The following is a 15,255-nucleotide window of genomic DNA, read 5'->3' as shown; positions in this document are numbered from 1 at the left end:
ATGATGCTTAAATCGCCTGGTCCTGATGGCTAGCATCAAAAACAGTGGGTTCTGGCCTTAGACACAAAATATTTTCAATGGCAAGAAGTGATAGGAGGGAGGAATAAAATGAGGGGAAAAAATGTGACGTGGTTACATGTTGCAACCAATGTGCACACAGCAAGATCTCACAAAGACATAAATAACTCACTTATCGGTTCTGACTGAGGTTTTGGCTGAGGCACATCATAACAGAAAGCACTACTTTTAAAAGGGTGGTGACTTGTCATTTGCACAGGAAATGCAATGGATTTAGTAAGACAAGTGGGACCATGTAAATAATATAAATGTCCAATGAACCAGAAGGCCTTATTGTATACTGGGAAATACTAGAATAAATGGCCAAAATAACAGTATGCAAGTCTGCAAACAAATTTGTTTAAAAGAAACATCAGATGTTTCAGTTAGGGGTTAAGAAATACCGTTTGCTATTTACTATGTTGACAGCTGCCCACAAAGAGGAATTTCTTCAGCCAGAGTGTGATGAATCTATGGAATTATTGCTGCAAAAGGCTGTGAAAGCCAAGTCAACGAGTGTATTTAAGACAGAAAAGATAGGTTCTTGACTAGTACGGAGATCAAACATTATTAGGAGAGGGCAGGAGAATCGGGTTCAGAAATATATCAGCCATGATTGAATGGTGGAGCAAACTCAATGGGCTGAATTGCCTAATTCTGCTTCGATATCTTACAGTCTTATTTTGTGGTTTATGAGCAGAAAATTGCTGTCATCTGATGTCTCATCCAGCTTAATGGCCTTTACCAGACATCTGTGGCAGGTGCAAGCTGGAAAAACAGCAAGATTCTTCAATCAATAAAACCGAAAAATCTTCACTGAAGTATGGAAAACCTAAATTGGAAGTATGAGCCAGAAATTAGAGTTGAATTATGTACACAGAACAAAAGGATTGGCCAAGTTTAGTGATTGTAATGAAGTCAGCCAGGTGGACCTCATAGAATATTAGCTCCACAACTGGGGCTGTTGATCTGGTCCAACCAGGGAGCCCTGGTTGACAGATATAAACAGCAGTGTCTGACATCCTGCTTACTTTGAGAGCTAGCTCTGACAGAGGTGGATCAATAAAGGACTCTCCACGTGTAAATAAAATGTGATTTGGTCATGAGATACGGGCTCTGTGGATTTATTTCAAAAGAAAGTTGAGATTGAGGGAGAGATTGATTAAAAAGACAAGATATAACATTAGCCAGTAACAATTTGTTTATATTTGATAGGTAAACACCCTTGCATTGATTTTAATTTTAGAGTCCTGTTATAATGCAGCATGTGGAAGAACTAAGTAACAGAGTGCAACTTCCAGATGACGCAACTTCCAGATTTTTATCTTTAACCGCAAATGCAGACTTCACAAGTTTACGTTCAATTAATTCTATAACTATGAGTGTTGTTAGGAGAATTGAAAATGACAAACTGAAATTTAACATATACACACACTCAAATATATTAGGAATAGCTAACTGTCTGAATTTAATAGCCTACCAGGTGGTAGAAGCAAAATATTGGGCTGTTCAGCCAACTACTGGAAGTTACAATGGGGACTTTAAGAGATCCAAAGGGCTAGTTTGATGAGCTAAATGCTCTCCAGCTCTTGTGTTACTTATGTTTTTATGAAACAACAGAAATAGGCTTAAACTCAATGGATAAGACTGTAGTCCTCAAGAGACAATGGGGTAAATTTGCATTCTCACCATATGGGTGATAGAGTGGATGGTTTGCCCTCTTGTGGAACCTGTCCAATTTCTAGTGGTTTCACTGATTTAGGCAGGTTTTATAACAGGTGCTAGATTGGTATTCATTCAGTAAAGGGAAATTTCCTCCAGTGTTTCTTGTGAGGTCTCCAATTATGCTCAACTGGTACAAACTACACTTTACTACATTGTTTATACTAAAAAAAGGATCATGAATATTAAGTGTAATGCATGTCTAATTCTGTTTTTTTATTTTTTTACAATCTGACAAAATAAGAATCTAATTGCTTTTACCTTATTGTGCCGTAGACAGCGTTTAAGAAGTTCAACTGCCATATCAAATTTTCCAGACTGAATGTAAACATCAGCTAGAAGCAACCAACTCTTTTCAAATTCCTCAGCATCAGTGGCATTCCAGTTTAATTTTGCAATACGTTTTAGCTGATTCCTTGCACGAGGTGTCTGCTTTAAAATCATATATGCTGTGGCCATTCCAAAGAGCGCAGGAATGTGGTCCTTCTATATTATATCAAGAATAGTTATACAAAATTATTAATTAATTTAGTACATTGTCATTCTCCTACAAATGCACTTTTTTTGCTCATTTGCATAGAATTGAACAGAGCTTAGCTTAATTAACTGGAGCAAGTGTAGGCCATTCAGCTGATCGTAGTCAAGGTCTCAACTCCATTTTCCTGCATGTCCCCTGGAAACTTTGACTTCCTTGTCTATCAAAAAAACTTTGTCTTGAATAAATTCAACATCACAGCCTCCAATGGTTTCTGGGAAAAGAGAATTCCACAGACTAAAAATCCTCAAAAAGGAAAAAAAAACCCTAGTTTCATCTTCTTCAGAAGAGGAATTATCCTCTGAGAATCGACCCTTTCAAATCTTTCAGCATCTTACATATTTCAATAAGGTCACCTCTCATTCTGCTAAATCCCTAAATGACGATAACCTCTTCAGCTTTCTTCAAAAAATAAAGATTTTATTCCACTCTACTGATTGAACCATCTCTGATTGCTTTTAATGAATTATAACTTTTCATTCTAATAAATCAACCAAAAACTGTACACAGTACTCCAGGTATGGTCTCACGGAGACCCTGAGCAGCTGCAACAAATTTCTCTACCTTATAGATTTTATCTCCTTTGCAAGAAATGCTTATATTTCATTTGCCTTGTGAATCCCTTGTTGGAGCAGCATAATAACTTCTTTTGATTCATAAACCAAGACACCAAGATCCATTTGTATCACCGAGTTCTGTAATCTATCTCCAGTTAAATAATTTACTGCTTTTCTAATCTTCTGTTCACATTTTCCTACATTCCATCTACTAAATTTTTGCTCACTCACTTACTCTAACATTACCCCTTTGCAGACTATTTTCTCTTGCCAACTTACTTACCAACCTATCTCCACGTCATTAAGAGATATAGTCAGCTTTAATTTGGTTTCTATATCCAAGTCATTGATACAGATTGCAAATTCTTGAGGATTAGCACTGATCCCTGTGGCACATTCTATTTACAGTTTGTCAACAGGAAGAAGGTCAGAAATCACACAACACCAAGTTACAGTCCAACAGGTTTATGTGAAAACACAAGCTTTCGGAGCCTCACTCCTCCTTGTGTATTCAAATAAGCCTATTGGACTACAACCTGGTGTCGTGTGATTTCTGATCTTGTTCACCTCACCTTCACAACAGGAAGAAGACTCATCTAAGCCTACTTTCTGCTTCTTATTGATTGATTCTTTATCTATGGAATATGTCAACCCCAAGTACTCTCATCTTATACAGATGCTTTAATGTGACACTTTATCAAATGCCTTTTGGAAATCTGAGTACATCATATCTCCAGCCTTCCTTATCTACCTTGTTTATTACATCCTCAAAAAGTTCTAATTAATAAATTTAACATAATTTCTCTTTCAAAAGATGAATCTACAAATGAATTAATTTTGCAATGTTTTCATTTGCTCAACATGTGTTTCAGAATTTGCTATCCAGGACAGCTGATAGTATTTTTCAGAAGATTCTAAAGACTTAGGGTAGAAAGTGTATCAAATAAATAGCATACGCAGATTCAGAGAAGGAAGATCCTGCAAAACCAAAGTTCTTGACATCATGAGAAGATGACAGAGCAGATAAATCTACGAGATGGTCTTCCAAAAATCATTTTGTGAAGTTCAACACATACGGTATTATTTTTGCTTAAACTTTTAAGGAATAAAAGGTTAATCATGAAAATCTGTAAGTAGTTTTCTGAAACACATAACAAATGGGCAGGAACACAGGAACAGGAACAAACCATTTAATTTCTGAGCCTATTCCATATTCAAGACAAGGGCTGGTCTGGAAACCTAATTCCATATACCTGTCTATTTCCGCAAATGTTTTAGGAGCTTTGGCTAACAAAAAATGCATTAATCTTCGTTTTAAAGTTAAGATTTGCCATTTGCAAAAGTTGAAACCATATCCACCCTCATAATTATACATTCTACCATTTCACAGTTGCTAACAGGAGCCTGGAAATAACTCCCACTGTTGCATTAAATCCTTTTCTCTTCCTTAATTCTACTGTAAGGCATCTCCTGCCTGCTCTCATTACTCTCATTTATGATGGATGTGATTTTATACTTATGCTCGTTATTAGAATTCTGTCAGGACAGAAGTAAGCAGTGGTATGATTTATCAGGGCATGGTTTTTAGATAAATACAATCAAACAATTGCATCAATGACTTGGATTTTGAAGCTCAATATGCATTGGCCTGATATTCAGATGAAGGATTAGAAGAAACAGTGGAACTGGACCTTAACATTACAAGGTGAATGAAGTAAAGGGTAGGATCTTCACCCCGAAATGGATCAGAAAAGGGCTAAGGCAGAATAGTTTTCTGCCCACAAATGGCAGGTGGTTGATTAAAGTAATTAAAGAGGTGAAGTCAGTCCAATGATCAGAGGTAGACTAGAATTTTTCCGTCAAGTTACAGCACTCCCATAGCATCTGTAGATGCCTGAAGGCAGCTTCTCAGTGTCCAGGGTGGAAATTAGAGTCAGTGGGCTCCAGGAAGACTTTGCGACACTGGACATATGAAGGGAAATGGGTGACTCACTTAAGTTATGAATCTGTATGAATTAAATAAGAATAAAGCAGCAAATATATTGCCAACTCGATACACAGAATATCAAATCAATACAGAACAAAAATCAATAAATGCCAAGAGAACAATGAACTTTACAGCTAGAACAATATAGTATCAGTATTGTACAACAGACTGGTCAAGTCACATTCACTGTAAAGATTTTGTTCAGTTGGAGATAGACATTGAAACACTGAAAGTGGTGCAGAGAAGAGCCACAAGACTGATTTGTGGTGTTAGGAGGAAGATTGAAGACATTTCTGTTTTTCTTCATTTCATCTCGTTTACCCTCAGAGCTTGTTTTCTCCCTCTACTTTTTCTTGCTCACCTTTTGTTGGTTTTTAAAACTTACCCAATCCTCTGGGTTACTACAAATGTTTACAACATTGCATGTTCTTTTTCTTTCAATTTGATACCATCCTTAAATTCCTTGGTTAACCAAGATTGGTTTATTCCCTTCCTAGGATCCTCATTCCTCACTAGGACACATCTTTGTTGGAGTCATGAACTATTTTCTTAACAGTCTGCCATTGTTCATCATGCATCTTTTCTGCTAAACCACTTGTGAGGATGCTGTGGCCTTAAGAGGTGTTTGTTCCTGGTCTTTTTTTGAAGACACGTTTTAAGGCAGAAGTACTGAGCAGTGAATGAGAAGATAAACAACTTGTGAAGCCTTGGGTGTTTTTTTTTTAAAAGTTGAAACAATAGAAGCAGCCTGAATGGGTGTGGTCAAATTCCCACAGAACCAGGCTCTTTAGTTTAGCTTTTAGCAGTTGTTGTTGGGTTCTTGAAGAAATGGAAGCTATTTTTTCCCTCTCTCGATGACGGCCAAAAGCTGGGGGTCCTGTCCCTGCTATGGGAGTTGCATGTGAGACAATCTGTGTTCTGAATTTGCCTTTTTTCAAGGGTGTGTTTATGCGACATTACTCTATTGGAACAGTTAATTAGTAATAGTTACTGTATCTGTTATTCAGTTAAGTTTTCCCATAGAGTTAAGTTATTCTAATTCCTTCTTTCTTTTGTTGTATTTTAACTATAGTGGATAAATAAAGTGTGTTTTATTTTAAATCTGGTAGTCTGACCTATCAAATTGCACTCGGAACAAAACATTTTACCTTTTAAAATAAGAAAACTGTTAGGGTCCAGACTATCTTTTGAATATTTTGAGGGGGTTTGGTCTGGTCCATAACACCCTTTCTCAGTCTATGCCAGCCAACTCTGCCCTCAGTTCTTGGAGCCATCAATTTTGCTTTATTTTCCCCTTCATTCTTATTTGTTGTCATTCTTAATATCTGTACACTCTGTTCCTTCCTGTCACACATTAACAAAATAGCTGTCCTGCAATGCTGTTACGTTCTTTTGCTTTGTAAGCCTTTGTATTTCTTCTTCAGAATCCTCTCACACTTTATTTTAAAGCCTTCTCCATAGTCCTTTTTATTCAATTTACCAGAACTCTGGTCCCAGCGTGGCTCAAGTGAAGCCCATTTTACAACAGTAGCTCCCTTCTACATCAGTAGTGGTGCCAGTGCCACATGAACTGAACTTATTCCTTTAGCACTAATCTTTGAGCCATGCATCTATCTTTTTGACTGTATTTACCACCTTATGCCAATTTGCCCATGGCTTAGGCAGTAATCCAGAGTTAACACTTTGGAGGTTCTGCTCTCTTAATTTAACTCCTAGCTATTCAAAATCTTTAAGCAGAACATCTTTTCTAGTCCTAACAATTTTAGTAGGACCAACATGAATGACAAATCAACACAGTATGGAGCTGGAGGAACATAGCAGGTCAGGCAGCAAAGGAGTAGGAAAGTCAACATTTCGGGTCAGGACCCTTCTTCAGAACTGGGGAGGGAGAAGGGACCTGGGAAATAAATAGAGGGAGGGGACTGGGTTCCACGCTCAGCTTCACGCTCACAGCCATGCGCCAGCAAACCCTATCCCACCTCCATTTATTTCCCAGCTCCCTTCCCTTCCCCAGCATCGGCAGTTCTTGGTATTTTCAAACATGAATGATAATGATAATATTGGATCCCTTCTGTCCCAGTCCAAGTACCTCTCCAGCCCCAAGGAACTGTTCTAAACTCTGGCACCAGGCAGGCAACACAGCCTTCGGAACTCATGCTAATTGGTGCAGAGAACAGCAACTAATCCCTTAATTATACTGTATCCTACCACAACTTGAATGGAACTCTGTGCCGTGGTGCCATGGTTAATTAACTCACCCTGCTTGTAACCCCTGCTATCGTCCAAACAATTTACAGGAGCCTTGTAACTGTTGGACAATTGCAGAGATTGAAGCTTCTTGAAAGCTACACATTAGACCCCTACATCTACTTCACCTGCAGTCACATTCCTTTGTCCCTGACCACAGGCCAAATTTGAAACACCTAATCTGAGGGATGTGATCACTTCCTGGAGCAAAGTGTCAGGTAACTTTCCCCTCCCTGATGTGGTGCAATGTCTGCAGTTTGGACTCCAGCTCAACTCAGTTCCAAGATTTCTCGAGTTGAACGTATTAACTATAGATGTGTTTGCTCCCAATCAACTTGATGTCCAGCAACTTCCAAATCACCCATCCTGCCGTCACTATCCTATTTTAATTAATTTGTTCATGACTCGTGTATCACTGTTGTTTACACATTTTGTTTTAAAAACACACCAGCATCAATTTTGTATCTACTGAGCCATCTTTTAAGAAAAAGTGAAAAAATGACTGGAGGCTGAAACACAAAATAAAGACCTTACTTTTACTTATAGACCAAAAGTATTCACCAATTCTACCCACAGCTATTTTATTTAGGCAAAAGCAAACAAACACTTCATTCCTTCCTCCACTTAACTGCTTGATGTGTTCAACTCTCGCACTTTATTGCAGGTTGCAGTCTCAAATGTTATGTCGCACCAAGTTGCCTACTTATTTATGCTCCCACACAAGCGGGAAATCTGAGTCACTTAATGAGGATCCAGTTTCAGCTGGTTCTTTATTAAGCTGCTTCTGCCCTGGAACGCTTGAGAAAGAAAACTCAGCTTAAGGCTGCCAGCTACAGAAATCAAACAGAATTTTTTGATTCCAATTTCAGTTTAAGTCCAATTACAAACTAACTTCGTCTAAAGTACAAAATACTTTACAAAGTACTTTAGTTGTACAAAGTAAAAGTTTAGACTTTCTTACCCAACAAACACATGCAACTCAGTCCTAGTCTCTACAACTTCAGTTAAAGTTGAAAGTGGGTATATTTCAGTCAGGAAGCTAACTTTTCCTGTTTTGACACCTAAAGCCAGCCAAACCCACAAAATATCAGGCACAAACTCATCCATTTAATATTCTCCTCAAGCTCTCAGGACAATGATCTTTTATAAGAATTGTGTAAAGTCAGTTTAAGATTGATAAGTCTATACACAAAATGTGAACAATGCACAAAATAAGCTTCTAATACAGTAATGGAAAGAAAAACTCTAAAATCATATCAGAAACACATGAATTGAGTTTACCAAAATACTTCTCCACTCTCATATCTTGTGATTTGTACAAGACTAACCTCAGCCGTTGCTATTTCAGTGAAGACATTGAGAGCTCGTTCCACATTTGCTTTATGCTTTGTTGCCATGAGGCAGCAGCTTTCCATTATGCGCAACTGGACATGGCCTTGAATAGTCTGAGGTTTGAGTTCCTTCAGTAGTTTTTCTGCTGTCATCACAGCCAACTGTTCTGACTCCTGCTTTTCAGTTGAGTTTCTATTGGCAACAAAACTAAGTAAAGTAAAACATCCAAAACTTCTTACCTTATTTTGATCAGTGTTTTTCAAGTACTAGTCCTTGCTGCTGTGAAACTGTATTGTACTCCCATACAAGTATAAGATAGTTTATATGCAATTACAATTGCATATACAAAGCATCCAAACATTGTGAATCTTGATAAATTACTATGACCAGCTAGTAATCTACCAATAGACAAATTAACTTGGCACTCTAAATTCTACAGAAAAAAATTACACAGGTCATTGGGAAAAATAAGCAAAACTATATTTTTTCTCCCTCATAAGCCCAATCAAAACTGGGAAAGTTAGTTTCACTCTGTTAGAGACTTCAGTCTTCAAACAGGGTCATGCATGATAAAATCAACAGTTTGATGCAATAATTGAGTCTTATATTGAATTAAATTTAAACTAAAATATAAAAATAATGAATGGGTGCAGCTCTAACAACATTCGAAGCTTAACACCATTCAGGACAAAGCAACCCACCTGATTGGCATGGCATCTAACACTGGCGCACAATGGCAGTATTTGTGCCATATATGCACACGCAAAGTGCCTTAATGACTATTTCCCAGTGACTTTGACCTCAACAGTCATAAAGTGTTTCGAACGCTGGTTGTGGCCCACATCAACTCCAGTCTCCCAGCCCATCTTGATCCCCTACAATTTGCCTACTGATGTAACAGGTCCATAGAGGATGCCATATTCCTAGCCCTGCACTCATCCCTGGAACATATGGACATCAAAGACACCTACGTCAGACTCCTGCTTGTTGACTACAGCCCCACCTTCAACACCTTTATCCCCTCCAGACTGATCTCAAAACTCCGTGACCTTGGTCTCGGCTCCACCCTCTGCAACTGGATCCTCAGCTTTCTGACCCACAGACCACAATCAGTGAAGATAGGTAACTGCACTTCCTCCATAATAACACTCAATGTTGGAGCTCCTCAAGGCTGCATCCTCAGCCCCCTACTTTACTCCTTTTACAACTATGACTGTGTTGTCAAATTCCAAACAAACGCCATCTACACGTTCGCTGACAATGATGAGTCAAACTATAGAAGGGAGATAGAGGGCTTGGTGACATGGTGCTATGAAAACAATCTGTCTCAACGTTGGCAAAACTAAAGAACTGATCATTGACTTCAGAAAGAAAGGAGGAGAACATGCCCCCATCTACATCAACGGAACTGAGGTTGAGAGGGTGAAGAGCATCAGGTTCCTTGGAGTGAAAATAATTGACAACCTATCCTGGACTTCCCACGTAGATGCGACAGTCAAGAAGGCACAACAATACCTCTTCTTCCTCAGGTAGCTCAGGAAATTTGGCATGCCCATAAGGTCCCTCACCAACTTCTATAGATGCACCATTGAAAGCATACTGTCCGAGTGCATAACGGCCTGGTATGGCAACTACTTTGCCCAGCACCATAAGAAATTACAAAAGGTTGTGTGCACAGCTCAGACCATCACAGAAGCCAACCTTCCATCCATGGACTCATTTACACAGCTCGCTGCTGCGGAAAGGCTGCCAACGTCATCAAAGACCCATTACACCCCAGTAATGATCTCCTACAACCTCTTTAGTCAGGCAGAAAATACAGAAGCCTGAAGAACAGTTTCTTCCTGGCTGTTATCAGACTGATGAATAGACTCTCTAGCCTCAAATAACGCTGATCTTGCTAACGTTGATCTCATCTAGCACACACCCTGTGCAATGTAACCTGTATGCCTCTAAGTCTTTTTGATCTGTACATCCTTTGCTTACGATGATCTGCCTGTACCTCTTGTAAACTAAGCTTTTCACTGTATTTCGGTACAGGTGACAATAAATCAATGAATCAATCAATGTAAAAGATGTCCTGCAATAACTCATGAAGGCTCTTTAGACAGCACCTTCCAAACACATGACCACCCAGAAGGACAAGGACAGATGCATGGAAGTACCAGTACCTGCAGTTTCCCTCTGAACCACACACCATTCTGACTTGGAACAACATCACTGTTGTCAGTGGGTCAAAATTCAGAACTCAATCCCTGATGCACTATGGGTGTACCTACACCACACGGACAGCAGTTATTCAGGAAGTCAACTCACTACCACCTTCTCAAAGGCAATCAGGGATGGTTAATAAGCCAGCGATGCCCACATCCCATGAGTGAAATAAAAATGATATTTTTCAGGATGAAAAGCCGTAACTAATAGAGTGCCATGTGTTAATTACTTGAAGGAACCAATTGCATACTGGCTAAGTTTGTCGATGATAGCAAGTTAGCTAAATTGTCAAGAGGAGGTAGAGTCTGCAAAAGGTCATAAAAAGGTTATGTGAAAGGGGAAAACAATGACAGATGGAGAATAATGCAGAAAAATGGAAACTTGCGCTCTTTGGCAGGAAGAATAGAAATCAGTATACTATTTAAATAAAAAGGGATTGCAGAATATAGTGTTACAGAGGGATCTAGAGGTCTTGGCACATGAATCTCAAAAAGTTAGTATGCAGATACAGTAAATAATTAGGAAGTCAAATGAAATGTTGGCATTTATTGCAAAGGAAATGGAATATACATGTAGTAGATAGATTTTTGATAAATGAGGGAGTCAGGGATAAGGGGAAGCATACAGCAAAGTGGTGTTCAAACCATAACCCTATCAGCCATGATGTTATTGAATTGTAAAACAAGCTCAAAATGCCGAATGGCCTAATCCTCTTTCTAAGTCTTTCACTCCTAAACATACAAGATAAATAAATAGTAATTTACTCTTACCGCATATCTCCATCCAGGTTCTCAAAGACTTCACCTCCAATAGTATCATTGTCTGGATTCATGCAGATCTCTATCATGTTATAAATTGCATTTTGTCCCCAGTCACTGTCCTTGCGTGCCTTGTTGAAGTGTCGGAGTGCATCATTTGGTTCTCCAGTGTACCTAGACAAAATAGAACAATATTTCTTCTTCATGAAAGAACATTTTTGCTACAAAACTGATAGTGATTTAAAGTTTGAGAAGATTTGTAGCTCAGGTTGTGGATGAGGTTGCTGACATGCTTGCTGAGCCGGTGGGTTTGGCTGTGATTATTCTGCCCACATCTGAGTTCTCTGAGGCAGAATGAGCTAATGGGCTAAGAATGGAGGAGTCCATTCCGCTCATGGACACCACCATTGTGCATAGTCTTAAAACCATAAGCTCCTCTGCTGAGGGAGAGAGATCAAAACCATGGGGAGCCAGAACAGTAGCAGTGGAAGTGGATGCAGGGACAGCACACAGACATGAATAGGATTTGTGTCATGCTCAATAGCATGGACTAGAGAATAGAACTAATGGTTCAGAGATGCATGGACTCGATGCTTGTTGCACTGCAACTCAATCTCCACCCACAATACAAAGTAAGACAGTGACTGAAGAGGGAGAGGATGCCACCCTTTAGGTCATGCTGATTAAGGGACCAGCTCTGCAACAGGGGCCAGTGCCTGTGCTGTTCCTGCATTGAAGCCAGAGCAGTAATCTCTGGAGTTACTCCAACTAGCAGCTTATTGAAGCAGATGATCACCAAGGGGATCTCAGATGCAAACTGACACAATACGGCAGTTTGTCTCCACCTAACTCGTGGTCACAAGGCAAGCACCATGCAGAAGCGTCAGGAAACAGAAGCCGAATATTGGTTAGAGCACTCACGGATCACTGGAGCTAACTCGCTTGTTAATGGGCACTTTTAAAACTTGTACTAACACGATAAATGTTAATTCCTGGCCCTGGATGTCCAAGCTTTCATTGCTTCAAGGCAAAACTCAGAAGAGGGAAGAAGTGATGAAGCAAAGCAATGGCTTTTGAACTGAGCCATTGAGACCACTGGACAAATGAGTACCATGCATTGGTGGTATGAGTGGATCTAATCAAAGTTGTACTTTCAATTAATGTTCTCTCACACAAAGATAAAATAAGTTATGGAGTATACAGTCCTGTTGAGTGAGAACACTCAGATGAAATGTGGCTAAAATGAGAAGGCTAGAATACAAGAGCAGGTACACACTGCTGAGGCTGTGTAAGACTCTGGTTGGACTGCATGTGGAATATTGAGGGCAGTTTGGGTCTGGTATCTAAGAAAGGATGTGCTGGCCTTGGAGGTTCACAAGAATGATCCCAGTGATGAAGGCCTTGTCATATGAGGAACAGTTAAGGGCTCTGGCTCTGTACTCAATGAAATTTAGAATTTTGGGATTGGAGGTGGGGAGGGGGATTTGATTGGAACTTACAAAATACTGAGAGACCTGAATAGAGTGGACAAGATGTTTCCACTGGTAAGACAGACTGGGACTCTAGTCAAAACTGAGAGGAAGAGGAATTTCTTCAGCCAGAGGGTGGTGGATCTGTGGAACTGATTGTTGCACAGAGATGTGGAAGGCAAATCATTGAGTGTCTTTAAAACAGAGATAGATAGGTTCTTAATTAGTAAGTGGATTAAAAGTTATGAGAATAAGGCCGAAGAATGGGGTCGAGAAACATCAGCCATGATATGCAAAGCAGACTCAATGGGCCGAATGGCCTAATTCTACTCCTATATCTTATGGTAGGAATCAGAGTTCCTGACATGGTCACCAACAGAATTGAATTCTTGAAGTGGTACCACTCCGCTTCCTGCGCAGCCTGATCACCAATCGGTCTGTAGTATTCTCTTCTTTCATCTCCCTTAGCTGGATCGATTTAGCATCTTACTCCTTTCAAGATCCACTCACCTCTGGAGGGTCAAGTTCTGGAGACAGCAGCAAAACACCTCAATGCACAAGATCCTTGCAGTATACTGTGGGGCACACCAATCTGACTCAGCCACTAGTACTGCATCTAAATAATCCTGATGATCTGCTTGTTGGTGCTCCTTGTGAGCAAATGGCTTTGTTTATAGCTACTCTGTGGCTCTTAATGCATTTCACCCTCCAGTTCAATAAAAGGAAAGTAAAGATCAATTCATTACCTTTACTGTTTCTTCGACAGTAATGGGTAAATTAGCAAACACCAGATCAAACTTGTGATCTGCCTCAACTTACTCATGTTCTGTCAAGTGTTACATTTGTTCACTGAGCCATTAGAACTTAGGTTTTTAATCATAATTGTAGGACAACTTACCAGAGGTGCAATCCTTTGCAATAATTAAAGCCAGGCTCAGAAGTTGGTCTTGAAGTATGCTTTTCAGCCATATCAAGGAATCTGGGAACTTCTTCCAGTTTTCCAGCTCTCCTCAACAAATCGATCAAACGTGCTAATGTCATAAAATTATCTAAAAAAATAAAAAGCATAAAGGCAAGCTGTCACATTTAGAGATTTTTGATCACTATCAGACTCAAATGTCTTGGTCATTTGTGGTTTAAGAAGTTATGAGCAAATACTGACCCAAAGCAACAGACCCAAAGAAATGAGGAACAAAAGCAAAGTTGCTGGAAAAGCTCAGCAGGTCTGGCAGCATCTGTGAAGGAAAAAACAGAGGTAACGTTTCGGGTCCGGTGAACAATTCTGAGGAAGGGTCACCAGACTCGAAACACTAACTGTTTTAGTTCCTGATTTACAGCATCCGCAGTTCTTTCGGTTTTTATTTAGACCCAAAGAAATATTTGAAAAGCAAGATGCTGATTTGTTTGTTTCAGAAATTCCAAACAGTGGTCAAGTTGTTAGCTAGGCAATACTATTCTGGAAAATACAAAGAACCCTGGTGCTGATTAACCATCCCACTCGATCAGGGAGAAAAATTTGTAAAATTCAGAACACAGGTACTAGCATGTCAGTTAAATTGCAAACGGACAATCTCTGCCACAGGCAGGGCAAACTTTGATTTTGCATGAAGTAAAAGGCCCCATAAAATGGTGCAGCATATCTGTTCTCTTTATTTTTGTGATAAGATATTCTGTGAATAGCGTTAAAAAAAAGGTTGTACCAAGGATTATTTAATCATAAGTAAGTGTATAGTCAACTGTAGAATAAAGCAGCTCATTTATCAAACCAAGTGTTGTCTTGCCTTGTGTTAACTTGGTCTACCTTGTCACAGATTAAATGTGTACATTGTGAAAGGTACAGGGATCTAGGCAATAAATAGCAGGAAGCCTTCTAGTTATACTCCCAGATCCTCCCAATAATGCATTATATATACACAAGAAGATTATGACAAAACTATTTAAGGGAACAGCTGGTTGTACTGTACCAGATTAAACATCATCAGCAGACCCAAATTTATAACTGTCATTTAGAACATACACTGTTCAGTAATGAAATGGAATATAGAGCTTCCTCAAATCAAATTTCAATTAGCCCCACCTTCTTGGTAAAATTCTGGTCAGGAAATATGATATTTTCCACACTTTTCTTTGCAGAATTACAGACACAATGACAAGCATTAGATCACTGGTTCTAATATTCTTTAATATAATTGCAAGACAGTCTGCTTACAAAATGTTTACCAATGTAAAGCAATAAACAGCTACATTTACCTGGTTTGCGTTCCAAAAGTTGTTGGAAGTGAAACACAGCTTGGTCATAATCCTGCTTTCTGAACATCAGATCTGCCATCATCTACAACACAACATCAGAATTACTTTAATTTGAACAAACATTACA

The 15,255-nt window shown here is 39.2% G+C and overlaps 1 protein-coding gene across 1 annotated transcript in view; it reads right to left on the bottom strand.

The window, feature by feature from the left end:
- ttc21b (tetratricopeptide repeat domain 21B) overlaps nt 1-15,255 on the bottom strand; it is a 95,576-nt gene that overhangs the window by 12,911 nt on the left and 67,410 nt on the right. The window contains exons 19-23 of the mRNA XM_048599220.1: nt 15,129-15,210; nt 13,777-13,927; nt 11,422-11,583; nt 8,434-8,629; nt 2,041-2,265 (exon numbers count right to left, since the gene is read on the bottom strand). Of these exons, the coding sequence (XP_048455177.1) occupies nt 2,041-2,265; nt 8,434-8,629; nt 11,422-11,583; nt 13,777-13,927; nt 15,129-15,210 (816 nt within the window). The remainder of the gene's footprint in view (nt 1-2,040; nt 2,266-8,433; nt 8,630-11,421; nt 11,584-13,776; nt 13,928-15,128; nt 15,211-15,255) is intronic.

Source organism: Rhincodon typus, chromosome 7, assembly GCF_021869965.1.
Source record: "Rhincodon typus isolate 14 chromosome 7, sRhiTyp1.1, whole genome shotgun sequence".
In the NCBI taxonomy this organism is placed as follows: Eukaryota; Metazoa; Chordata; class Chondrichthyes; order Orectolobiformes; family Rhincodontidae; genus Rhincodon; species Rhincodon typus.
The sequence above is the reverse complement of the archived record's forward strand: the minus strand, read 5'-3'. Positions and strand labels throughout refer to the sequence as shown.